At 43.2% G+C, this 27,017-nt stretch overlaps 1 protein-coding gene across 8 annotated transcripts in view; it reads right to left on the bottom strand.

Annotated features, from left to right (window-relative positions):
* Nucleotides 1–27,017, bottom strand: part of SLC4A4 (solute carrier family 4 member 4) — a 245,757-nt gene that overhangs the window by 7,285 nt on the left and 211,455 nt on the right. For 7 of the 8 annotated variants that reach the window (XM_074993785.1, XM_074993788.1, XM_074993786.1 and 4 more), the window contains 6 exons: nucleotides 19,984–20,162; nucleotides 17,921–17,993; nucleotides 10,076–10,144; nucleotides 8,146–8,319; nucleotides 5,924–6,085; nucleotides 2,665–2,761 (listed from right to left, as the gene is read on the bottom strand). In XM_074993785.1, coding sequence (XP_074849886.1) covers nucleotides 2,665–2,761; nucleotides 5,924–6,085; nucleotides 8,146–8,319; nucleotides 10,076–10,144; nucleotides 17,921–17,993; nucleotides 19,984–20,162 — 754 coding nt within the window. Of the gene's footprint in view, nucleotides 1–2,664; nucleotides 2,762–5,923; nucleotides 6,086–8,145; nucleotides 8,320–10,075; nucleotides 10,145–17,920; nucleotides 17,994–19,983; nucleotides 20,163–27,017 lie in introns of those variants that run through there. The other variant, XM_074993792.1, reaches the window with a different exon arrangement.

The raw sequence follows: 27,017 nt of genomic DNA, 5'->3' as shown, positions 1-27,017 counted from the left end.
AAGAGGGAAGGTACGTGTGTCCAGGCACTTGAGAGAATGATATGGCAACAAGACATTCATTTGTTTTCTCATCTTTTCCTGGCCTCCGTCTGTGAAAGGTTATTTGTGTTAAACGAATTATTCATACTGCTGAAAGCAAGCTGGAGATGGATTTTGCATTTGGACTGGAAAGCAGCAAGAATCCATTTCACAGGACAACCGAATGCATTAAATATTTGCAAAGTGCTGTAGACATGAAAAATGCTGCAGCAGGACTAAATATTATTAGCATTATACTTTGAAACAAAGCCCCTTGCAGGATGATACCACAGATAGCATCACGTTGCTCTACTCACCCGAGAGCAAAACATTCAAGAAAACACTGCATTATAATTTTTGCCTTTCCTCAAAATAAAAAGATCAAATCAGTTTTGTTTTTTAAAATGTAAAGCTAGAGCTACAATATTTATTCAACCCACTCTAAGTTTTAGCAATTTAGCACTCTAGTAGTGAGATGTACTTTGAGACATTTATCACGATTATATCAACAGGCTTTAACTGTAGAAATATCTTATGCTGGTGAAAAGCAGTCCAGTAGCACTTTAAAAAATAAATAATTTTGTTAGTTTTTAAAGTGTTACTGGACTGCTTTTTTGTTTTGATAGCGTATAGATTAGCACAGCTATCTCTCTGTTTCTGTGCTGGTGAGTGTATGCTATTTTTACATGCACATACCTTGCAAAGGGGAGGTCAAAGTGCAATTTTTAGGCTCAACCCCCTGGTACACCATAGTTCTGTGCAGTTCACCATATTAGGTGATTTAATTTCCTGAAATTGTACCTGGACTGGCAACAGATCAGCTGAGGCTGAATCGGGTTTTACAGCTATAGTACAGGTACAGTGTCAAAATAAAAATCATACATAAGCAATGCTCCTACCTGTCACATTAACAGGACTATCTTACTGCACTGGAGTAAGGTGTAACACTCCAATTTTAAGCATTTCTGCCCATTTGCTCAGTGAAACAAAAATTGTCACTTTTTGGTTCTGATGACCACAATAATGCTGTTATGTTTTGATTTCTCTCAATTTTTATACACATCAAGCAGCTTTTCTGTACGTACACACACAATGATGTGTACAGATTTTCAAAAGCTCCTACATCCCACTAGTCACAATCAGTTCTGTTCCACCCCTTGTCTACATTCAGGCACCAAGGACAATCAGGGGGTCTCTAATTCTTGTTACCTCCTGTTGTCTTGTTGGAGCAGCGTGCTCTGCACTACTTTAAAAATCCCTCTGCAATTCAGTTGGCTACAACATTCTTTATATCCTGTTCTACAGTGTTCCCATGCACTGTTAAACGTCCATTGCATTGCACCCCTGGAGGTCAGTGATGGGTGAAATGATTCTTCCAGGGGAGTTGTGTGGCCTGTTTGTAAAGTTCTTTGGGATCTTTCTGCATTTCAAGGGCTATGCGGATGTCCCTGATTACTAAGGTTTTCCTAGGTTTAAATGGCATCTTGCTAATGACACCAGTAAAAAGACAGAAGTCTCACCTAGCATATTCATGCAGTTGTTTCTCTTATTCTGTATATTACCCAAAGAGAGAGGCTAAAGGACTATCACGCCAGCTCAGCTGCTTTCAAAGGGAACTAGGAGCCTAATCACTTAAGCACTTTTTTAAAATGTAACACTCTGGGCCCATGTACGTAAGGCATTCTGTTAAGCGAACGGGAAACTGTATCTCTGAAATTTCACATTCCAGCACAATGCAGCCATAAGTTTACATCAACAGAGAATTTAAATGAAGTCAAAGATAATTCACTGTGTCCCTATAATTCTCAGTAATTGTATTAATACAGTAATTTGCTTCCCCTTCAGTTCTGCTATTCCCATACAGCACTTCCATCCTACCTGCTGCTTGTAATTTTAAGAAGCTGACACAAACCACCTGCAAACTCATGGCAATTAATCTGAAATTCCGGGCTTATCAAACACCTTATAACACAAGCAAATAGCAATCAACAAGAAAGGTTAAAAAAAATGGAAAAATACAATCAATTGCAGAAGCTAGAATTTTTTAGAAAGAGAAGGAATGCATTTAACACAAAAGTCACCTAAGAAGGCAAATATGTTAATGCTGCAATGTTTAAATGATCACCAGCTTATCAATAAAATGATTTTAAAAGATCAATGATAGGCCTAATTTGTTGAGTGCCAATTTTGATTGGGACCAATGGAAACCAAACAGTAATGGACAGTGGTGTAGCTTCTGCTTGCTGATATTCAGAACATGAACAGCCAGGGAGAGAAACCAAGTATATAGAGTTTACACACATACACACAGACACCACCACCACCAGCCAGAAATGCGCGAGATGATTTAGAGGGTTAGAGAGAGAGAGAGAGCTAGCGAGAGACCTGTTAGTAGCTGAATAAAAGTAGTTAAAGTGGAGATACCAAGGATAACACAAAATGTGTAAAGAAAAAATAAAGAAAACCTACCCCCCAAAAAACAGTGGCTTGAAAATGACTGGGGGCGGGAAAAAAACAGGAGGAAAAACTAAGGGAAAAGACAGGTCTTTTTTTTTTTTTTTTTTTAATTAAATCAATGCATGTATGAGTATTTTTGGCAGTGCAAGTCACACTCAAGCAGGCATGCAAGAGGTTAGTTCTACTCACTGTCGGAAGGTTTGCTATCACTTAGGAAAGGGTCCTGTTCCATGATGTCCATTGGAATTTTAATACTTGGGACTTTTTCTGAGTAGGGGCAGTCAGACTGTAAAGAAACGTGCAAAAGGTCTTAGAATATTTCTACTGCTCTCTCTCTCTTAGTGTCCCCCACATATTCAATTCATCCTTCACACAGTCATGGCAGGAGAGAAGGGAGAAAGAAAAAAAAAATGTTTCCATGTGTTCATCAGCTCCATCGCATCATACATCCCTTCCCTTCCTCCGAAAGCAAGGCAGGTTAAAAGACAAGCACAATGGAGTTGGAGATTCACCTTCTTCCACTCCCAGTTTAGAAAACGCTGCTCTGTGTCCAGCTGAAAGAAATCAGAGAGGCAGCTGTCCCCAGCTGAACAGAAAATACAGCAGCATAGCATGAGGGGTGCACAAAAATCCCTCAGTGGCGTTCCTCAGCTGGCAGGGTTTTTCTGAAATGCCCTAAGAATGAATGTTTCTTTTCCTCTGAAGTAGCTGTAACAGAGATTGTGATGGCAGAACACAGGAGGAGAGATTCCCAAGGTATTCCCTGTCAGGTGAGCTTTCTTATCCCACCATTCCAAAAAATATGACCAATCCCAATTAAAATTCAGCGTCGTTCCCTACTTCCACACTCCATTTTAAGAGCTGTTATAATCCAACAGAAACAAGACTAAGTAGCTATTACTACCACACAGGAATTGGAGATGGATTCAATGCAGAGGGGTGCCAGTATTTTAGCAAGGGAAGCCAACCTGTTTTCTCGTTCATGGGCCTCTGACTTTACTGGGCTTTGGCTCAGACCCTTAGCAGCTGATATTCCAGGAACTGTATTCCAACAGCAAGAAGATAGGAAGGCCTACTTAGGCCCTATTAATTTGGGCTGCCAGTCAGAGAAACACTAAAGCACGTGCCTAAGTCCCATTGACGTCAGAGGAACTGAAGAACCTGCTTAAAAATTGGAAGTTTTGATTACTCATTGAAATAACACCACCTTCTCATAACCATGGAAAGGCATACCAATACTTGGCAAAGTAATTAATATCAAGTTGTGCTTAGCTAGAAATGTTTAGCCATTGTTCCTGAAAAAATATAGATATTGCATTGATGGAACAGGCACAGCATGTTATTTGTAGCATTGGGCAGGATGTAGAGAAATCTTCTGGTATCAACACTGATTGCTGTGTAATTTATAAATGTTCTGAGTGGGATTCTGGTACATTTGAGAAGCATTTTTGTGAGCACTGGAGAGGACTGTCAGTTTGGACAGCGATGGTTTAACAGCAAACACCCAGAAACCTACACAAGCCATTCCAAATTACCTGGTAGCCCTCTCCTGCATATCACAATTTCTAAGCAAAGGAATTTGTTAAATGTGATGAAAACGACAACACTAGAGGTTCTTCTTAATACATCACCATCTGTAAGAAAAGAAATCTCAAATTCCAAAATGCAATACAAGAAAAGCATTAAAGGTTTTGCATCTTCAGCACTTGTCAGCTCTGACAACGGCACTAAATGTGAATCCCAATTGCAACATAGTGGCCCGAACATTTTTAAGAGTTACTAGTAATCTGTGGGAGCCCAAGAGCAGCTTTTTCCCCCACACCTTTGCACCTAACTGCTAGCAAATCCCTACTTAGAGCTCAACTTGTTCATTCTGTCTAAGGCTAACACATACAGCCTAAAATATCATCTTTGGACACCTGCTCACTAATGCGTTATACACAACCTGTTGCATGTCACCTCCCAGGAAGGCAGGTTTCTGGAACAAAAGAAAAAATACCACTGCAAACTGGACATGTAGACCTTGCAGCTGTAGGAATCCTGTTGCAAGCAAGGAGTGCTCAAAAGAAACATCATAAATGTTAACTGTGCCTCCCATACAACCAAGTACTGTGAGCATCAATAACTAGAGAGCCCTCAGCAGAAAACACAACCATCTCAACACCCTGCACTCATGGGTATTGCTATGGTCACCAAAAGTGTTAGAAAGCAACCTGTTAATTTCCTTTTCATCAGGGGTGATGTGTTAAGCTATAGTGATGTACAAGGAATGTTGCTGGGCTTGGGGGCAATGTATGGTGTTTGGGAATATTATAATGAGCTGCATGACATGGGCTGGTCCAATGAACCAGCTGAACATGGGTTCCGGAAGACACTTGGAAGCTCCCCTCCTGTGGGCTGGCTGGTGGGTTTATGGGGTGCACTCCACAGGTACACAGGTGGAATTTGCAGATTTAAGTTACAATTTGTGCTGTTTTATCACCTCTTTCCTCTTCAGGGGAGTGTCCTTCCTCTCCCAGCCACAGGAGTCACCTCTTCCTCCGCTCTGAAGAACCTAACCCCACTACTACCAGCCCAAACTCTGAAACATTCTATTAAAGTAATTAAACCCCCATTGTCCTTTCCCACTGTCATTCATCTGGAGGTAAAGAGCACCCAGACTCAAAACAGCCAACTCCCAGAAAGAGAGGTGGTGATTTCACGGACACATGACCTCAAATTAAGCTTTGGTAGGAGAGTCCCTTAAAGGGACACGGGTAACATTTTTAATTTCATATGGAAAAAAAAAAACACAATAGAACAGTTGAACGGCACATGGACCCGGACGCTGCACTTAAGCACAACGTAAGCAACTGTGCTTCACTATTTCAATGCATGCCACAAATCAGAGATTACAGCTCCAAGTTAATCACATTCTAGGTAGGCACTTATCCCCTCTCAATTTTCTAGCCAGGATAGCTGCCCACAAACAAACCACCTTGCAGAATGAGACTGAACAATCTCATCTTGTAGCATTTTTAAAAAAATTAGAGCGCTAAGGAGTACACCAAACAAGTGTCTGATTTTCACTGGTTGTGGGGCTGCTTACCCAAAGCACTTACTGCCTAAAGAGCAAAGAAAAAAACAAAGGTGAAAGGATGGAAGAGACCTGGGCGGGGGGGGAGCGCTTAGACCATGCAACACTTCAATAGATTCAGAGCAGAGTATGCTTGTGGAAATGCAAGACGTGGCCTTGGAAATGAAAGTGCCACCCAGTGGAGCTGGGGACATCTGAAAGATGACAAGCTCAAGGCCAGGCACCTGCTGTAGGTAAACATCATGTCGAGTCTGAGTCAAACTAGGCGAGGCAGGGAGAAGCCACCATTGTACCCTGCCGTGAACGCACGTAAGGACAGCCAGTATCAGCTAGCTAGAGGTGAGTACTTCACAATTGCAGGAAGTTCCTTACATCATCATTGTCACTATCCAGACTGCCCTTCTTCTTTTTCTTCTTCCGCTCATCCTCCTTCTTCTTCTTGTCCTTTTCTGGAATGACGTCATCAAGGAAACTCAGGTCACGCTGGGAGAAGAGGTAGTCCATGGCTTTTCTGACTGCCACGAGCGCCAGGATCTGGTGGGACAGAAATTCAGGATTCCCATATTTAAATGTTACCATTCTCCTCAATCCACACCTTGCTTTAACTCAGGGAGTCCAGTTTAACCCTTGCGTATAGAATCTGAGACTCTTCTTATCCTCAAATGCCTCAGCCCTGTCTGCAAGTTAACGAGGCTGAAATTGGCAAAGCTACTGGAATAGCTTGTATCAGGTTGGACATCTAAACCCTGCAGCTGATTTGGACTCCAGGTTTCAATATCTTGGATAACCACCAGGCAATATAAATAGGAACAATGAACAGGGATACACTATGACCTGGTACAGGTAGCCATGGCTATTGGGGCACAATTATTTCTGTGTCAAAAGGTGCTTGGGTTTAAAGCAAACAGGACTGATCTCTCTAATTGCAAGTCCTTCAAACTCAACTTAGGAGCTAAAAGTAGAGTTGCATTCTTGACTTCTTGTAAGTTCTTCAGGACCAAGCCAGTTTCTGAGTTACCCCATTGCCTTTCATGGGTTTGCACAAGTGTAACAAACGGGGGCTCTGCTATTGGAGTTCTGCTTATTGTGCAGACGAGGAAGAGAATCCAGCTCCGTCTCATTCACATGCCTTTGCTAACTGTTTTTACTCGTGTTTATTAAAATATATGGCTCTTAATATACCAGCAAAGCAGATATGCTGATTTTAAGGTATTCTTTTTCTATGCTGGAATGTTTCACAGTGGCACCATAGTGAATTTTCTTAACTGCATCAGCTTTATTCCTTCTAACAATATTGACAAAAAGAATCAAAGTAAATGTGTCCCCTTAGTAGATAAGCCAAACATTGTGTGACTACAACTACTGCCGGATTTTGGCTCATCTATTAACTAAGCCTGTTTTCATGATAAGCCAGCCAGCAGGAGCCTAGCTGAAATATGAGCCTTCTGTAAGCTAGAGCAGAGATTCTCAAACAGTGGTCCCTGGACCACCAGAGGTCAGTGAGCTCCACTCAGGTCTAAGGCAGACACCTGGGTAGATGTGCCTGGGAGAATGAAGGGCTACCCACCTAATTACTGTCTCACAGGTGTGGCTCAAAGTAGATGCCTGGACACTAGACTCTCTCGTGTGAGGTGAGGTGGTGGCCTTTGGGGAAAACAGGTGGAGGTGGGAGGGGGCAATGGGGTGAGGTGGAAGAAATAGGAGGTAGGTGGTGGAACAATGGGATGAGAAGAGGGATTGGGGGAAAATGTGTAAGGGTACATTTGAATTCTCCCCAAATGTGGAATAATTGGGGTTCCTGGTCTGTGGTGCCACCACCTGCACCATATTCTTTTCTATGGGTAAATACCACATACTAGCCTGAGAAAGCGGTATACATATGCACAATGCTATATTGAGCAAAACAATGTGTCTACCATTTACATTTACTGAACCTTTTAGAGCGAATCTGATGCAATACTGAACACCAAAAAGCTCTCCCACAAAGATGGAATAAGCCAATGAACCAGTGTTAATTTTTAGGACACACAGTTCCAAGGAAAGCCATGATAAAAGCTGACATTCCATTCCTGACTTAGCCAATTAACTTTCTCAATTTCCCCTCCTTGAGTTACAGCAACACAAGCAAAGGGCCATGACTGCAACTTTGCCCTCAAAATCCTTTCCTTTTGTCAGTTTGTGTTACGGCAAAGCAGGGAAGAAGGCCGCTGTGCAGCATTTAATGTGAACTATCAAGGGGAAAAAGGCACTTCTTACAGATTGACATAGCTCAGAGGGAAGGCGTGGGAAACCTGATTGGGGTGGCAAGAATAGGCCAAAATACAAGTTTCCTGAAAGAACTAATTTTATGGACTAATTTTCCCCAAAAAGACTGGTAAAAAAGCAACCGTGAACCCAAAGAGTAGCAGGTGCTGAGAGCATTCTCCTTGTTGTCTTGTAATCTGCATGATGGCTGGAATGACAATAGTTCTTTGCTAGGGGTTTACCAGCAGCTTTGTGCTGTAACGTGTTCCATGGGGTGGTGCACATAAAGAGAACAGTCGTACTAGGATAGGGAGACAGAAATGAAGTAAAATCAGGACAGCACTACCTACCATGACTGGGAATATTATAGCAGCCACAGTTGACTTGAGAATCCAGAGCAGGGCCAGACACACCACCTGCAGGAAGGTGAACAGGTGGACCCGGCGCAGTGGGACGTAACGCAGATAAATGAAGTCAGGCTGATGTTTCAGAGGCATCAGAAGCAGCTTCAGACGGTCCATAAACTGAGCAGGAGAGGGAAAAAAAATTAAAACAATGCAGCATTCAGATGGTAAAGAAATAGAAAGCATTTGTGGCCCTTACTTTGTCAACCAATGGTGACAAGCTCATCTTGCAAAAGCAGAACACACACACACGCACGCACGCACCTTTGCCCCAGTGACTGAATTGTTTCCCTCTTAAGCAATCTTATTTACTGTGCAATGGGCAAAATTTTTATACCTAGGTGCCTAAACTTAGGCTCCTAAAACTGTATTTCTAGTTAAGAAGTTACTTGATTTTCAGAGGTGCTGAAAAGCTATTACTCCCATGCAGCTGAGTGGAATGCGTGGTAGCCCGGCACTTCCCAAAGTCAGGCCAGACTCAGTAAGGTACCTAAATATGGAATTTGGTGTCTAACATTAGGCATCCAGGTTTGGAAGTGTTGGACAATGAAAGCACTGGTGCCAAAGCCTTAGCTGGCGCAAAAAAGATGTAGTTCTATAAGAGACACGTTGATTGCCAGCCTGGGTTAAAAAAGAAGCTCTCTCTGAACAGTTGTAAGGAAGAAGTGCCCAGAAAACAGTACCAAGAACATTGATGGTTCAGGTGACTGCTCAACATATTCACTGCATTACACGACAAGCCATCAAAACCAGCTCCAGATTTTCTCCCAAGGCTCTCAGATGTGCAGCATTGGAGAGCAACACCCTTTTCAAATGGTGATAAACCAGAAAGGAACAGTGGGGATGGGGGCGAGGGGGTGGGTTCTGTCACCAGTGAAGAGACAAAAACCAGGAGTTGGTGAGAGGGGACATGCCTCTAGCTCTACTGGTAGAGACAGGCAGGAGTGAATCTCCAGCTAGGATTTCCTGTCACTCGGACGGTTTCCTCAGACATCTGAAAAACAAACATTTGGCGGCACACTGGCCTCTTGGACCACAGCATGTGAAGAACTCAGCTGGGAAGAACCAGTCAAGAGTGAATATTACAAATCGACTGCTTGTCCCTTGCCAGAACGCTGGCCTGGTGCCCACTGCCGGCTGACTCTACAGCCAGGTTAAACCTCCATCCAGAGGGTGAAAGGCAGAACCATTTTATAAGAGGTCTAAATACCTTCTGATGCCAGCCTCAGAACAAGTAGTCTTTTCCCATTGAGCTGCTACTAAGGGTGAAGAAGCCTGCAATTAGCAGGTGATGGAAAGCAACAGAACCGCTTCCTCATGCCAATTAAAGCAGCTGCCCTGGGAGAAAGGCTCCCTTACGTAACATTTTCCCAGTGACAAAGAAACGGGGCTCGGTTTTGCTCAGAGCGTGAATAGCAGTGTTCCCACCAGTTCACCAGTAACACCACCACAATAAATCCTGTTTAGTCAATTGTCTCTCACGCAAAGCACAAGGCCCGGTTATAGGCTGGGGCCATCTAGGAAGCAGGACTGTGACAAGTAAGTGAGCACACGCTGTTCCCAGCATCTGCCAGTGAGGAAGTGGCCAGAGAGATGTTTTAAATCACCCTCTGGGCACATGCTTAAAAGATTACGACTGCTTCTTGTGGCACTGCCCTTGCTCAGAAGGCTGAACTTACACTCTGGTGGGAATGAGGCTTTGATTTGGTATCATCTAGAGGACAATATTGGTGCAGCCTTTGGGATGAAAATGAGGTGGAGGAGGAGGGACAGAGCAGGTAGCTAAAAACAAGAACAATTACCATCCTCTTGATGGGGTCTTTAAAAAAAATTACCTTTAGGTATCAGAGAGGCTTTGGTTGCTATGGAAACTTACCTGAACTCCGTTAAGGGAAGCGACACCCATGTATAGAAACACTCCATAGAGCACAGGCATTGGAATAAACTAAGGGAAGGAAAATAAGGGTGGAAAAAACACAGTGAATAACCTCAAAACAATCATCTGGCAGGTACATGGTAACAGAATTTGTTTCCTGTGCTAAGCCTGAATATCACACCCATATGAGTAATGCCACATCATAGAAATTAGCAACTTCTATACCATATTTTAGTGATTGGGAGAGCACTTGGGAAAGTAAAGTAAGCACTTGCTAAAGAATGTTGAGAACACAGGTCATACCACACAAAAAATCTCCCCAATGGAGAAGGGAAGTGAAGGCAGACCAACCAAGAGGCAGAGTCAGGGGCTGGGGAAACATGTTCCAATAAGGTTAGAAGTTTTTATAAAGTTTGCAAAATGAGCCTGTGCCCTGCCCTTGCTAGTTTTGAATGAGACTGAAGGCAGAAGTGGACAGAGATGATATTGCCACTATATTTCCATCCACTGGAAACATCAAAAAAATCAGGAATGGTTGTCCTAAGAATTTCACACCAGAGATTAGATAATAATGGGAACCAAACCTCTTAGTTTTTGTCCAACCCTGGACCCACGTTAATTCATAACTAGTACTGTGCTAACAATTGTGAGTCATCACTCTCACTTGCCAAACATCACACACAAACACTTTGCACGCTCAACAAGTCCCTTTGCAAGTGGAATGGGTAATGTTGGCTGGGAGCGGGTCCCACTGCAAAGCAAATAGACCTGCTTGGTGTATGCTCCCTACATGACTTGGAGGAATCACTGTGTGTATCCTCTTTGGTAGGTACCCTCCTGCTCCCATCAATGTAGGCTATTTCAACCTGCCAGGTTTCTGCCAAGTACCCAGCCCACCTGCTCGGTCAGGGTGTGCTTTTAATTGATGGGTCTCAAAGTACCTTGCAGATTTTCATTGATTAGTACAAACCAAACCTTCCAAAGCAGGAGATACACAGGAATCAGTTCACCCCTCTATCATGGGACAGAAGCTGTGTCAAAGCATTGAAACAGGCTGTGCAACAGATGGCCATGCACAAGAGATAAAATGTGTGGTTTTGCTTTCCCCCCCCCCTTAAATCTGGCACTCCAAGTACAGACAAAAGGCCTTTATCAACATCAAAATAATCATGCGGCTTGCCAAAAATGAGCATCCCTCAGCTGAGCTGCAAAGTTATTTGTAATAAACATGACACGTTAATCAAAATATCTGACTGTGGGCCAAATACAAGACTTGCTTAAAATCCTTAATATAATTTCTTTGACACTCAGCTTTTAAAAGAGCAGCTCCTGTAACAGTCATCCTGTGGCATGAAAAGCAGACAATGTAATGACTTGCAACCGCCACTGAAGGGCGGGCACAGCTCGGTCAATGCCTCTCTGAACTAAGACTACGACTGTGTTCAGTTTTGAGTGACATTTCTTAAGTATCTGAAATGCACAATTTTTAAACAGGACAATAGGAAGTTTGATTGTATTCCCCACTGCAGTATTATTAACTCTTTCCTAGTTATAAACTCAGTGGCATACAAGCACTTAGCCAGGCCTTAATCCTGCACACACAACTTTAAAAATACAAGTAGTTGTGTTGAAGTAATTCTTCCATGAAGCCTCTGGAGGTTCCATGCCAGTCTCAAGCCTGGATAAAGGAGGAGAGTTGGTCAGATGAGTGACAATGCGCTGACCATGAAACAACTATATGAATGAAATCTGATGCCTGCATGACTAAATGATAAAAGATGCCAGCTTGGATGTCACCCAGATAAACGAGGTCCACAACACCAATCGAGCAATCGGGGTTGGGTCCACAAGTTGGCTACCAAAAGAAAACTGCAAATAACACTTACGTTATCAATTGGAATATCTGAACACTGTGGGTGACTGGAAAATTAGAGCTGCTTCAGAAGGAGATGGAGACACACCAATGTGATATACTTGGACTGGACGAGATACATTGGACAGCATCAGGAGAGATGTGTGGTTGCGAAGTCATTTGTCAGGGAATGAAATGAAGCACGAGGCAGGAGTCAGATTCCTTCTTAGCAAAAGAGCTAGAGGAGCATTATTAGGATACAAACCAGTGAGTGCAAGAATGATAGTAGCGAGACTCAAAGCAAAACAGTTCAACATCTCAGATCATTCAGATGTATACACCCACATCAAACAGTATGAGGAAGAGAGTAAGCCATTCTATAAAGACTTGACAAAGATGCTGGGAAAGATCTGAAGAGAGACATGTTGATCATTGGCGGAGGCTGGAATGCAAAGGTTGGAACAGATAAAGAAGGTTGGGAGCAAGTCATGGGGAGGTTTGGATATGGAGAAAGAAATGAACAAGGTAAGAAACTAGCAAAGTTTGCTACGGAGCATGAGATAGTGATGAGCAACATGGGATTCCAACAAAAGGACTGTAGGAAGTGGACATGGCGATCAGATGACGGGAAGTCCAAGAACGTGATAGATATCATTTTGATAAGAAGATGGGTAACATCAGTAGAGCAGTGCCAAACTTTCCAAGGAGCAGATACAGACTTGGATCACAGTCCAGTGATCACAAACATCAAGATAAAATGCAAAAGAAAGTGTAAAACACAGTTTAAGAAAAGAAGAGACATGGCAAAGCTAGGTGAGGAAGAAAGAGGGAATGCGTACAGAGCAGCACTTGAAGAGATTAGAAATGTGGGCACAAAGAAAGACCTAGATAAGAGAGTCGAAGGGATAGCCATAGCCATAGTAGAGGCAACTGAGCAGACTGTTCTGGAAGAAGAGAAGATCAATAAGAAGTGGATTAAACAGGAGACACTGAAGTTTGTCCAAGAGAACAGAGCGTCAAAGATCAGAAGGGATGTTTCCGAGAGAGTGGAACATCAATATAGGGTGAAATGCAATGAGGTAGGAAAAACGGCCAGAAAAGATAAGGTGAAATGGTTAGAAGAACAGTGTGAAGATATGGAGCAATATTACAGTGAACATAAGACTAGGGAGGCGTATAAAATGATTAGGAATATTAATAGGAAGGGGCAGCTGAATCAGATGGTGATCAGAGATGAGAAAAAAGAGGTGCTCATGAACAAAGAAAAAATTGTGCAGCAATGGTTGAGATAGTGCACCAATTTGTACATAGCACAGTTGGACCCTAGTGTCTCAGAGAGACTGAACCAAGAACTGAAAAAGATATCACCACTGACCATCAAGAGCAAGACGAATATTTCAAAGGAGGAAGTAGAAAGAGCAGTGAAATGACAAACAACAACAAGAGCCCTGGAAATAATAAGATTGTGGGAAAGAGGATCAAATACGGCAGAGAAAGTATGATTCAGGAAATACACCAACTATGTAATATAGCATGGAAAGAAGGGAGGGCACCTGAAGAATGGACAAGATCCATGCTAGTGACAACACACAAGAAAGGAAGTACACTGGAGTACAAGAACTACAGAATGATTGCCCTAACGAATCATCTAGGCAAGGTGCTGATAACAATGCTGACAGAGAGACTAAAATCACAGATAAAACATCTAGTGGATGAGCAAGCAAGGCTCAGGAAAGAGAGAAGTACCATACAGCAGATATTGGCACTAAGACTGATTGCGGAGGAAGCTTGACGAAAGAACAAGAACATTTATACTTGCTTCATTGACTTTCAGAAGGCATTTGAGAGTATGGATCAGAAAGTGACTTGAGTGGTGTTGGAGCTGTATGGAGTGGATAGTAGACTGATACGGTTGTTGAAGGATATCAGTGACTATGTGGAGGCAACAGTGAGAAAGTGTGGGGAGTTGGGAAGTTGGTTTAGAATGAATAGTGGTACGAGACAAGAAGAGCCAATATTGCCAAGTATCTTCATCGCACATCTAGAGAGAATGATGGATAAGATCAAGGAAGAGGTACAAGGGATATCTGTGCCTGGGAAAAGAATTAGCAACTTGAGGTTCACGGATAATATAGTTATCATTGAGGAAGATGAGAAGAAGCTAGCGAAAATGGTGCAGGTGATAAATGAGGAAGGGAAGCAGTACAGACTGTATGAACATCAATAATAACAAAAACAATGGTATTTAGAGATAAGAAAATAGGAAGGAAGATCAGTGTAGATGGGATTGAACTAGAGAATGCAGAGAAGTTCACGTATCTGGGGAGAGAAACAGATGAGAACAAAATATTCAAAGAGAAAAATATTGGTGTTTGAGAGGAGTTGTTATACAAAGATCCTGAGAATAGGATGGATGCAGAAGATCACCAATGAAGAATTATATAGGAAGATACAGCCAAAAGATAACCAACTGCAGAAGGGGATACAACAGACGTTACAGCTATTCGGGCATATTTGCAGAATGAACAACCAACAAAATATCAACACCCTGGTATTTGGCATAATGGATGGTTCAAATAAAGAGATGCAGACCCCACAGAGCATGGAGAGATGATACAGTAGAGTGGTGCGGAGCTAGTCTACATCTACAGAAACTAAGCCACTCAGCAATGGACTGGGAAAGATGGAAGTAAACAGTGAGAGAGGCATCAGATACAAACGGACGCCGAGACCATGGTTGCTGTTGATGATGATGTGTTGAAGTCAGTGGGACTGAAATGAAGCATGTCCCTAAAGTTAAACACATGTCAGTCTATACAGGATCGAGGCCTTCCTGAGGATGTGCTGCTCATTTCGCAACCGAGCCACATTTCTCCTCCATTAGTTCTGCAAGTGTCTCTGCTGAATGTTAATCCCCTGTTGTGGCTTTGCAGCACTTGCTTCACTGAGCGTGAGTCAGACACATTCAGTATTAAAAGCTAAATGATTTTCCTGCAGCCTACCACTGCCTTCTGATACTGCTCTGTAAGAGAGAAAATAACCCAAATGTTACTCTTTGCTGTTTGCATTATTGTTGTATCGAAGCGATAAGACAAGACACTGCCTGCTAAACATCATAGGGGTAGCTGTGTTAGTCTGTATCCACAAAAACAACAAGAAGTCCTGTGGCATCTTTTAGACTAACAGATTTATTGGAGCATAAGCTTTCGTGGGCAAAGACCCACTTCATCAGATGCATGTGAGGAAGTGGGTCTTTGCCCCCAGAAGCTTATGCTCCAATAAATCTGTTAGTCTATAAGGTGCCACAGGATCTCTTGTTGTGTCTGCCATGGCGAGGCAGATGGAAAGCTTGTGGAGCTCTTCATTTAGCTCTCAAGTTTTTCTGTGCTGTTTTTCCTCTCTCTCAACAAAAAGTTCTTGGGTATCATCACATTGTTGCAGAATAATTCAACACATAGCTCGCTCCTCAGTCAAGTCTAGGTTGAGCATCATGCTTAACCAGTGCTTTCTTGCGCTGGTACTTTCTGGTACTGAGTACTGGCACCTCGAGCAGCCTCAGCTGCGGGATTGGCTGGGGAGAGAGGAGCAGGGAGCTGGCTGAATACTGTCTCTCTCTCTCTTTTCTTTAAAAAAATGGGGAAAAAAATCCACTGTGCTTAACTTAATCCAGCCAAGAAAGAAAGTACAGTGCTTCCGTTTTGAGAGATTTCATTTGGACCATTGATGGACAAACTCAAAGCAAACCTGTCTCGGGCCAACTAAAGAAAAATAATATATTTATAAAGAAAAACTACTTATTCTCTTAGCAGGACTAAGATATTCTGGTGAGTGGAAGAATCAAGGATATTAAAAAAACAACAACAAAAAAAACCCTGCACGCCATAGGGCTGGTTTTTCTACTGATTGCTTATTGAAGTGAGGCTTGTTTGGATTCAGTTTCCTTCTGACATCATAAGGTGTGCAGTGTTTACAATGCATTCCACGAGGCAGTTCTTAGAACAGCAGAACCATGGCCTACTTTTGTTATGGGCTCTGGAATTTTGCCAAGGAACTCCTACTGATCTTAATGGGAGTCACATGGCTCCAACCTGATAACTTTACCTCACACAGGTCCTTCAGGGAAATGTGTACAAAAAAATCACTGACCAGAGCAATTCGTGCTGAGAACTTTAAAAAGGCACAGCTGGAGAAGGGACAGATTTGTGCAAAGGAAGGCCACCAAGTGTCAACCAAACATCAAACTAAACACAAAATTAAAGACACAAAGGGGATGGGAGAAAGAGTTAAGAACCACCATGATGAGCAATTTATTATGTGTAAAACCAGCCATTGCAATCCAGAATAGGCAAGTTTTGGTTTTTTGTTTTTTTTTTGTATTCTTCCTCTCTTCTCTTCCTATTTAAGGCACCTGTTACCACTGGGACCCTTCCCATGCCCTTATCCTCATCTTCTGTATCCATTCTTGCTACCTCTTCTCCAGCCCAAGGTCACCTCTCTCCCTGTGCTCACCCATGCCTTTCCATGACAGTGCTCCCTGATTAACATAAAGCTCCCATTTGCCCTCTCCCTTAAGATATCTGTCCATTGCATCATCCCACTGCTACGTCCGTTGCCACTGTTTCTGTATCATAATGTATATTACTGTTCTACGTTGCTCCTGATTATGCCTTCAGAATCTGGAGGGCTGGGGTGTGTTTGCCACAACTCTCCTTTTCCGCTGCCAACATCTTGGGTGGTAGAAATAACTAATCATCCTCACTGAAGTCTAACGCACCAGTGGACGAGTTCCTGCACCAGAGAGAAGTAACTAGCTTCCCTAGTGTTGTTCTGTGACCGAACGAGGATTAATGGACACACACACACACACACACACACCGTGATACACTGGAAAACATCTACATTGTAGCAAACAGACCAAAACCCAAAGGGAATGAGTTGTAAAGAAATAAATCAGCAGCAGAACTGATCAGTAAATCAGAGCTAAATAACAGCACAGAACACCGAGAGCCAGGACTGGCGTCTGGAAACAAACTTTATGGGACCGTGGGAAACTTGGTCACACACACGGTAAGAGGACATCCAGTTAACTAAAACAGTGCCAGACCATGAATGTTGCTGGACCAGAGAGAGCGGCTGACTAGAGGTTCAACCTGTGTACTCTGATTGCTGCCACGACATTCCAGTGATGCAAAGTATGTGAACAGCTACACACGTACTTATATAATTTCATATTTCTTTTTCTTGACTGGATATTCATTGTGAACGGGTGTCTTCCTTGGAACAAATATGTCATGCTATCAATCATGCTTCAAACAAGTTTGTCGATAGCAGTTGTTCCCAACATGGGGTCTGCAGACCCCTCGGGGTCCATGAGGTTATTGCAGGGAGTACATGACAAAATAAAAGGGGCTCATTAAAAATAAAGTTTTAAATAAATTGCAAAGTTACAATCAATTATTATTTTTAAATTACCTTCCAAAAATGTTATTAATTGCTGTCCAAAAATCTACATCGTGGCACCTTTGTTGACATTTTCCTACTTATCTTGCCTTTTTCATTCAGTGAAGCATACATGGTGGCTAGAATTGGCTTTGATGGGGATCTGTGAATGGTTGGTGAGGGTGGGGATGTCCTCACCTGTGAAAAGGTTGGGAACCACTGCCCTATAGTATATTTTGCATGAGTACACGTAGGTGGCTGACACATGCAACATCTAAAGTACCATGCAGCAGTACTGCACAAAGACAAACCTTTAAAGTAACTTTTATGTCAAGAGAAAAAACAAACCAACCTTGTAATTTCTTGGCAGCACCATACATCTATTTTAAGCTCTCACTAAATTCTAAAACTACATCAATAATTCTCCCTAATCTCCTTTGTTATCAGAGCAGCATGGAAGTCTTATCACAAAAATAGCCTGTTATTGTAGTATCGGCAGCTTCTTTATCGTTCAGTATCCCCAGACGGAAAAGGTGAAAATTTAACGTATTTACCTTCAAGATGGGAGCCATAAAGACTGACACACCGGTGAGAATGAATACTATGGTTCCAGTGACTCTCTGCTCCCTGAAACCAAATCAGATAGTTACAAGTCTAGCTTCTGCTTTAACTCAAGTTTGTTCTCCATTCAAGTCTCAAGAAACCATAGGCCTTAAAGCAGCAATGGGCTACCTAGATTAGCGACTGGGCCACATGAGTGGCCCTCCATCTCAGCAGGCCACAAGATTGTCATAACCAAGCCAGTCTCCTGGGGTAGGATAGTTTAGCTAATGGCACTGGCATACCCAGAATTTGCAGAGAGTGATAACTAAATCATAGCAGTGCTGTAATTGGATGCCAGGGAAGCACGTAGCTCTCAGTCAATGTTGTGTGGAATCAGCATGCCCCTCACTTCAAGTGCCCTTGCTTTGTGTGTGTAATACTGGCAGGAAAAATTACACAGTGGAAACCAGTGGAATCTGGCAACCCTGTGCATGGGCAAGGGCAAACAAAGTGCCTTGCAAGCCATTCCTAGAGCACTGATGGACCACATGTGGCCCTCAAGCCGCAGATTCTCCACCACTGCTCTAAAGATTAGTATTTGAGGCAAGATTTTCAAAGATGGGTGCAAATGGATTTAAGAAACACCACATGCACAGAACACGGCCATTATTTGCCACTGCAAAAAACCACTATTTGCATGCCCCTCCGATTGCCTGCTTTATGGGTGCAGCACTTTGCACACATTTTTGAAAATCTGGTTCCTTTAAAAATTAAGACTATTCCCAGAGTAAAAGAGCAGTCATGTAGCACTTTAAAGACGAACAGAATGATTTGTTAGGTGATGAGCTTTTGTGGGACAGGCCCACTTCTACAGACCTGAAGAAGTGGGTCTGTCCCATGAAAGCTCATCACTTAATAAATCATTCTGTTAGTCTTTAAAGTGCTACATGACTGCTGGTTTGTTTTGCTAGAATACAGACTAACACAGCTACCTCTCTGTTACTATTCTCAGGTGTGTCATTTTCAGCTAAACAACAAATAAATTACTGGCAAATCAGTAGGATATTACAAATCGGTTTGGGTGGTGGGGAAGAGGGAGCATATGTTTGAAAGTCTTATGTCCTGAGCATGAATGAACTTGTTAAATTCTTTTACGTGATTGGCCATGTTACATATGTAGCAATGATAAATCAATTTACTACTGACTCATTTGTCGGTGGCCTAGTTTGAATCCTAATCTCAGGAGGAAACCACAATTCTGTGTGCTGGGCAGCACAAGTACAGAACAAAGACTTAGCTGGTCTGACTTTCTACAGAAGTGCTGAGAATCAGTATTTCTCATTGCCTTTAGAGAGAGCACGAGTTGCTCAGCAAGCCTGAAAATACATTGGTCAGCATTTTTGAGTAGGCAAAGATAGGTACCTAAATAAGGTGAGTTTCCAGTGCACAGCTGCTCCTACTGAAGCCACTTAAGACCACCCAGCCTAGGCACCTAAATATTGCATTTAAGTGCCTGATGAGGTAGCGCTAGTTGTTCCAGACACCTCAAATTTTGAATTTTTGGCCCTGTACTTGTTCATGTATGTTTGTCTAACTTCCAGTTACAAAATAATCTGTAATGACACTGTCCACTTTGCAAGCCTCAGGAAGCCTGCTTCTCTCCGTACAGCACAGCTTTTCAAAGCTAAGCAGGAAATACACCCACGCTGCTCTGGGAGTTGTGGCCCAGTCTCCCAATCAGCTTTGAAATCTCAGGCTACAAAGTTCATTCACAAAGCAATTAAAAATATTTATTAAAAAAGTTTCATGTCCCCTTCTCCCCACCCCCACCCTTAAGATTTAAGGCAACTTTTTTTTTCTTTCCTTTTTGCGAAACACAGTGAAGTAGGTCTACCCAATACAAACTTCAAAGCAGATGAACCCCAGTGAGGACTGGAGAGTGCTAAAGAATCTCATCTGAACTGAAAAGGTGCTGCAAGTTTGACATCTACTCCCCCCAAGTCGTCCTGCCTTTGGTATGAGATCACTTAAAACATACACTGATCTTTGCAAGGCCGCTTTTGATCTGCCGTACCTCACTCCCAGAAACTTGGGCTGTTCTCCAGGTGCTGAGGTCTCGGTCTCCATCTTCAAGCTATCAATGTGAGCAATGGAGATAACAGTAGCAGCAACATACCAGGGCAGGGCCATGAAGGAACATACAATCATCAGAACAGCCACCCAAAACAAATCCAGATGATAGCCAGCACCTTTCTGTGGAGGGAGACAGGTACATTGTAGCATTCAGGCTAATCATCATTAACATTTCAGAACACCAGGACCTTCTCGTAGCTCTGGGCTGACGGTAATGACACACAAATCATTTTGATCAGAATTTACCAGAGTATGATCTGATGACCTTTATAGGCTGAATTAGCAATGCAGCTGCTGCACATAGGCATATATTACAGTGATGAGTGACTTAACAAGTCAAGGGAGTAGGCAGCTCGTGAGCAATTCAGGAACAGATGAAAACTGCCAAAAGTTTGTCAGTAATTAAAATGATCACCATATATACATAACATGCCCATATACTAGATGAGGGGTAGAGAAGAGGTGAAACTTATGGCATTCAAGCCCACCGGCCAGCAAAATAACTTCATACAAAGGGTATTATTCAAATCAAATGATGGGTTGAGAATAGCTGTAGAAAGTAATACAAACCAGCAAAAATCAGACTCGAGGCACCAATGGATCTTGGCATGAATTTAAACTCTCTAAACAATATTATGTGCACATATTAAAATAGATATCTATTTCTTCAGTCTAATCTTGCAGGTTATTTCAAAGCGGCTCTAGTCTGTTTAGACTTTCATTTGGTAAATATACCCTTTTTAATAGTAACAGAGAAGGGTAATCCTCCAAAACAGCATTGTATAGTGCTACTTTTATAGTTGACTGTTGCTAGATAATCTGTTGACTGGTAAATCGCATGCCCAAGGTTCCTGCAGTAGCGTCTTAGAAAACAGACTGGTCCCTTTGTACCCCATGAGATTGTTATGGCAAGAACAGAACATGGAAGTACGTGAAGCAATTGCATAAAAAGGGAGAGTTAACTGCCATCCTACAGACCCAGTTGCAACAGGGCATTTCCCTATGCAACAGAACGCCAGCAGTTATATGCGGCTTGAGCATATGGGTCTAGTCATCATCAGTATGAAGGCGAATGCAATGCAGAGTAAGTAGCTGTAGAAATGAAGTGACTTGAAATCTACCATTTAAACAAAGACCCAAAATCATCCTCTGGCTGGAAACATGGGCTCCTATACTCTGATTCACAAAGCACCCACCGCCCCCCTTTGAGGATGTTCAGCACTTTTAAAGGCCATAGTTCTTTAGGGAGGAGATAATTTATTCATAATATGAATTCCACACATCCGTCTGTATAATGTAAATCCTTACTCCTTGCAAAGCCCCCTTCATTTGACCTTATCAACTATGACAGAGTCTTTTCCTGTGAGGTAAACCTCAGCTACTTTAAGCAACAGGCTGGACATCAGACAACTTTAAAAACTCCAGGTAAACCTTAATAAACCCCGTCCACAGCCTAGCATTAGTGCTAAGAACTTACTAAGAATCAACATACTGACTTACTGGTATCTACCTGACAACACGCCTCAGCTAGAAGGGTTATCAAAGTCAAATAGGGCCAAAAGTCAAGGTTTACCCTCAGTTATCACACTGTGGTATCAGACAGCCGGTACTCAGAAAAGGAAACAAGTGCAGGATTTTAGTGACTGCCGTGGGGCAATGCTGACTTCATAAATAGGCAATGCAGAACTTTATGAACAACCTTCAGACAAGTGTAGGGGTGTGGAGATTTTCAAAGCTGTTTAGGAGATCAGGTAATTTTAAAGGGAGAATGGTGCCTAAATTCTCTGGGCTGTTTTAAAATCTCAGCATCTGTTCTTCTAATAATGGGATGAAATGGCTTTGGTAATGGAACTTGAGAAAATTACTGGCATATAGAAAGAGCAAGCAGCCTAAAAAGGTACCTCTGGAATCCTATACATTCTTCTCCTCTCTGCCACTGAGAGGAGCACAGAGAAAACTCCAAATCCCTGAACCATAATGGGAAGACAGGAAAGGAGGGTACATTATTAAGAACAGGCTCTGCAAAGTTTCATGTTCTAAAGACTAGATGTTTTAAAAGCTGTTACATTTGAGTTTATTAGCTGCATCTGGTGAATCAGACCTGCTTAGGGATGTTCTATCCAGTCAGGTTACCTGCCAAGACCTGAATACGGTCCATTGTGCACCACTTTACCTGGACTAACAGACCAGTAAAATTCAGTCTGCTAGTCAGTCAGGTGCTGCCAACTTTGTAACAAGGTACTCCCAGAAACACTGTCTCCTCACTCCCTGTAGCCTGCCAACTGATTTTATGTACGAGGGCCATGTTTGCTGCAGAGACGGACTGCAAATGCATGACGTTTTTTGTCCCTGCTATTTAAATAAAAACATGTTCCTATAACCATAACAAAGGAAGCAGGAAATAATTTTTTACATTAAGCAGCACTTTAGTCAAACGTTTATTGTACTGTGTTACTGAAAAAATACACAGTCGGTTGCTAGTAGAACAGCCGTCAGCGCGTATAAACTGAACTGAAGTTGGCGGGGAGGTGATGACTTTGCAGAGGGAGATGGAAGGAATTCTTCCTTGGCAGGTTTTATTTTTTAATACCTGCCCATTAGGTACAATCCAGAGACAAATATTAGCCTTTCAGAGGTACTTTAATAAGCCTCAGGGATGTGTCCTAGCAATAGCCAGAACAAAGGGGTCTCTTTCAGAGACAGGGCAATCACCCCAACTTTCCCTTTGATTTAGTGGAAGGATTTTAACAGGTTCCCAGGAGAGAGTACATCATTTCATAAATACCAACTTCACAGGGAAATTTACATGAAACCAAAGAGTCTGGATGGTCAATACTGTACATTAATTCTCAGGAAGAGAGGTGGTTATCCTTCCTTTCCAGTCATCCACTGCCTTCCCCAGGCTCCCTGCTAATGGAGATAAAACAGCTAAGTTTGTGAAGCAGCGCAAATGCCAGGCTGGTGACGAGAGATACTCTCTGAAATGGAGGCTGCAGAAAAGCAGTACTCAAGTCACCCAGTTGTATGTGGTAAGGAAATAAGCGCGTGCGCGTGCACACGCACACACACACACAGCCCCGACACACCAGTAAGAAGGCACATGGCCACAGATTCTACCATTTGGTGGATCTTCCAGAAAGCTGTTTGTAGCTCATTGCTGCTCCATTGTCACTTTCTTTTTATTGTGTTTTTCTAATTAATATTAAAGAAGGGCATTTGGACACAGTGTGCAGAAAAAAGAATACACCGATGGCCTGGAATAAGACAAACTGATATCAACCTTGCTAAAGAAATAAGGGGACCAGACATATTTGATGCCCATCTCAGCAGTCAGCCAGCCAGCATTTCTTGATCCAGATCGCAAACTAAGACCAACTTTAAAAAACAAATCAAAAACACCATTCGCCCTGTTATTCTCCCTCACTCTTTGAGGTCATTTTCAGGTTTTAAATCATCAGGTGCTGAGAAACAATGCCAGTCATTACCACAAAATGGTAATTATATTATTCATTAGGGTCACACCTAAATAATGACTCCAAAATAGGTCTTACTGTGCATTAGTCTTCCTTTCTGCAGGGCAAGAGGCATTTTAAAAAGATTGGATGGGAGAATAGAGAATTTTTTCATAGGAACTCAATACTATTTAATATTGCAGGGCAGACAAAACTTAGGAGAACGTGACAACCTGGAAAGGGCCAGTTTAGAGAGTTTATTTAAAACAAAAACATTGTGTACCATATTTGTTACTACAAAGTGCTTCTTTGAAGAACTTTTACGAAAGGGCATTTGAGGATACCTTTCTTTTTGTATCTAATTAAAATCTCTTCCATTTCTTTCCTTGCAGTCTATGGGAGGGGGGAGAGGAGAAAGAGAGAGAATCAGCTGTTGCTCTGGGGTTTGCCTGTTGGCATTTCCAGTCTAAAGTGGGCATACCTCACTATCTCATCACCTTAACGTCTTCAAGGTCTAGCTTCTTACTCACATGCTGAGTTCGCCCAGGTGTCATGGTTATAAAAACAAACCTTGTTTTGTATAGTGCTTACAGCTATTGATCAGTGATTTCTTTGCCCGATTATTAAATATATGAACAGGGGCTTGTCCAACCTACAAGAACTTTGCCCATTTTGATAAGCTAAGAAAAACCCTTACCCTTATGGAGTAATAAAAATAAAAACTATCGAAGCAAAAATCAGCTCCAGCAATATCCTCTGGATTCTAGACACTGCTCTTTTAATTTGCATCATCATCTCCCCATCTGAAATGGTCAGGTGGGGAGGTCAGACAAAATAAGTAGAGCCAATGTTCCCTGCACAGCTGCTCGGGAGAAATTCAAACACTGCCCCACTGGTCAGCAGAGCACCCATAGCTAGGTTGTCTGTTTCTATTGATGGTGCGCCTTCATACCTGCCTCAGTGCACATGAAAAATATGATTCCCCCTTGGGTGGAAGAGATCAGAGGGCACATTGATTAGAACTGTACAAGGGCACTATCTATACTGGGTCTTGAAGCCACTCACACTGAGCCAGCTTGTAGGATTCCAGGTGCCTCTCCAACATCCACGCTCCTGGAAAGGGCAGGGACATGGGCACAAGAGGCAGGTCTAGCCTTCAGTGCCTTCCGGGCCACAGCACCCATCCTCAACCTGCCAGGAGAGCATCAAGCTGTGCCCCCACCTCACCAGGCGGTCCTACTGGATGGACATGTTTTTGCCATCTCTTGGTGGGCCCAGTGCCTCCTTGTAATCACAGGGGAGAACCAGTGTCCCACCATCCCTTCCATCAAAACAAAAAGCAGTCAAGTAGCACTTTAAAGGCTAGCAGAACAGTTTATTAGGTGAGCTTTCGTGGGACAGACCCACTGCTTCAGACCATAGCCAGACCAGAACAGACTCAATATTTTGAGTCTTAAATATTTGAGACTTAAATATTGAGTCTGTTCTGGTCTGGCTATGGTCTGAAGAAGTGGGTCTGTCCCACGAAAGCTCACCTAATAAACTATTTTGCTAGTCTTTAAAGGGCTACTTGACTGCTTTTTGTTTCGATAGTGAATAGACTAGCACGGCTTCCTCTCTTTTACTATTCAACATCCCTTCCATCTGTAGGATTTTCTGAGTTTGGGAGGATAGAGGGCGCCAAGATTTGGCTTGAAATCTAATCCCTGCCCTCTGCTTATCACACACACACAGGGCCATGGGAAGCTGGAGAGTCCCTTCTGCCAGCGGCTGCTCCCCAAGAAAAGCAGCAGCAACCCAGAAGACGTCGTGTGTAGCTTTCTGGGCTTAGTGTAACAGCCACTTTGGTGGGGCAGGCATGTTCTCCTTTCCCTCTGCCCCATGAGACAGCAGAGTCAGGTTATTCCTGGACCCGTTCCTCACACGACCCTGGGAATCTGGGGCAGTGTGTGCGTGGGTGGGGGGACAAATTGTAGCCTTCTCTGGCAGGTTCTTAAGAAACAAGATGGATGGTGCAGTCTCCAGCATCCTGTGAAGATACATGAGAAAGCCACCCACCACCAAACAGAGCTTTTTCCCCTGAAAGGCTGCAGCAATAAACAGAGGTTGTCCCAGGGCTTCTATGGGGAGGGGCAGCTGAGAATAGGGGAGCGAGAGAGAGTGCTGAGCCTTTTGGTGAGGTGAGCAGTGGGGCACAAGCCCTGTAAAGCGAGCAGCAGTTTAGAAGCAACACCACAGACCACCCTGGGTCACAAATCTCTCCTGAGGGATCAGCTTGGCATTGGCATTGATTCACGGCTGTGTTTCTTGCTGGCAAAGTACAAGAGGATATTGAATCAAGCTCCGAAAAGCAGCAGTGCAGCCGCTCGGGCAGAAGCCCCACCTCTGAGGTGCCTTTTGATGTCAGAGTCTGGAGTGCGTCAGAGGGATGAATGGCAGGTCCTGGCAATGCTACAGACAACATGGTGAAAGCCCATTCAGACAGCCCTTAGCCCAGGTCAGAGGCTCAGTATCTTTGAATCTCTTATGCCACCTCCTCCACCACCCTCCAGGAACCCCCACTCCTGAGCAATCTGTGTTCCTGGTGGGAGTTTGGCTCACTCAGGATCCTTTCAGAGTCCAATTAACAGTCCCCTCATTTTGAGCCCCTGGTTGTGCATCTCAGTACACGCTGCAGGGCACAGCCCCCCATAGCTTTCACTCAGACCAAGCATCTGTGATGGGGCTTGAAGAAACAGATTAGCAAGTGCTTCAGGCTGAGCGCCCTTTTTATTGCAGCTTGCAAGCAGGCCCTGGCAGCTGCCCAGTTCCAGAGAAAACTAATCCCCCATCTCTGGGGCTACTCACACCCTTTTAAGCCCCAATTCTTGAGATGGAGCAAGTTCTGCACGCTTGTCTAACTGGCACTGCATGCGGGCAGGAATCCTCATTTGTGTTTCTACCACGTACATCTCAACCCCAAGGGCTTTTTTAAGGTGTCTGGTTATTCACATATAGGAAAATCAAAGGTGGGTGTAAGCAAAAGTATCTGTTCACAACATAAGGCTGCTCTAATTTGCTGTGATCAGAGTAGCTCCCTACAGACCTCTTTGCAAGCCAAGCAAAAGTGCAGCGTGGCTGTCATGCGTTGACACAGCCCCTACTTTGACTGTAAGAGGAGTACCTGGCTTGCCATCATCATGCTGGCTTTACGCCTTCTGTGCACCGCTTACATGGGAGCCTTTGGGGATGGCCACAAATCTAGTCACCAGGATTTAGTCCAGTCTTACTCAAAGAGCATCTGCTGAAGGCAAAAGAAATTGTGACGGAGCAAAAAACATCAGGATCCAGCCCACTTTTTTTGCCTTAACAACAAACCTCATTTGAGGAATCATGTAGCATTCAAGCTGAAGTGGTGGCTTCGCTTTCAACTAACGACCCGTGCTAGAACAAAATAGATGCTGTAATGAAACACCAATCCTAGCATTTCTAAGGGAGCAGATGCCCATTACCACCATCGGCTCTCTAGCCATCCAGCACACTG

The sequence above is a fragment of the Carettochelys insculpta genome, chromosome 4, assembly GCF_033958435.1.
Source record: "Carettochelys insculpta isolate YL-2023 chromosome 4, ASM3395843v1, whole genome shotgun sequence".
In the NCBI taxonomy this organism is placed as follows: Eukaryota; Metazoa; Chordata; order Testudines; family Carettochelyidae; genus Carettochelys; species Carettochelys insculpta.
This window is presented reverse-complemented; position numbering and strand designations above follow the sequence as displayed.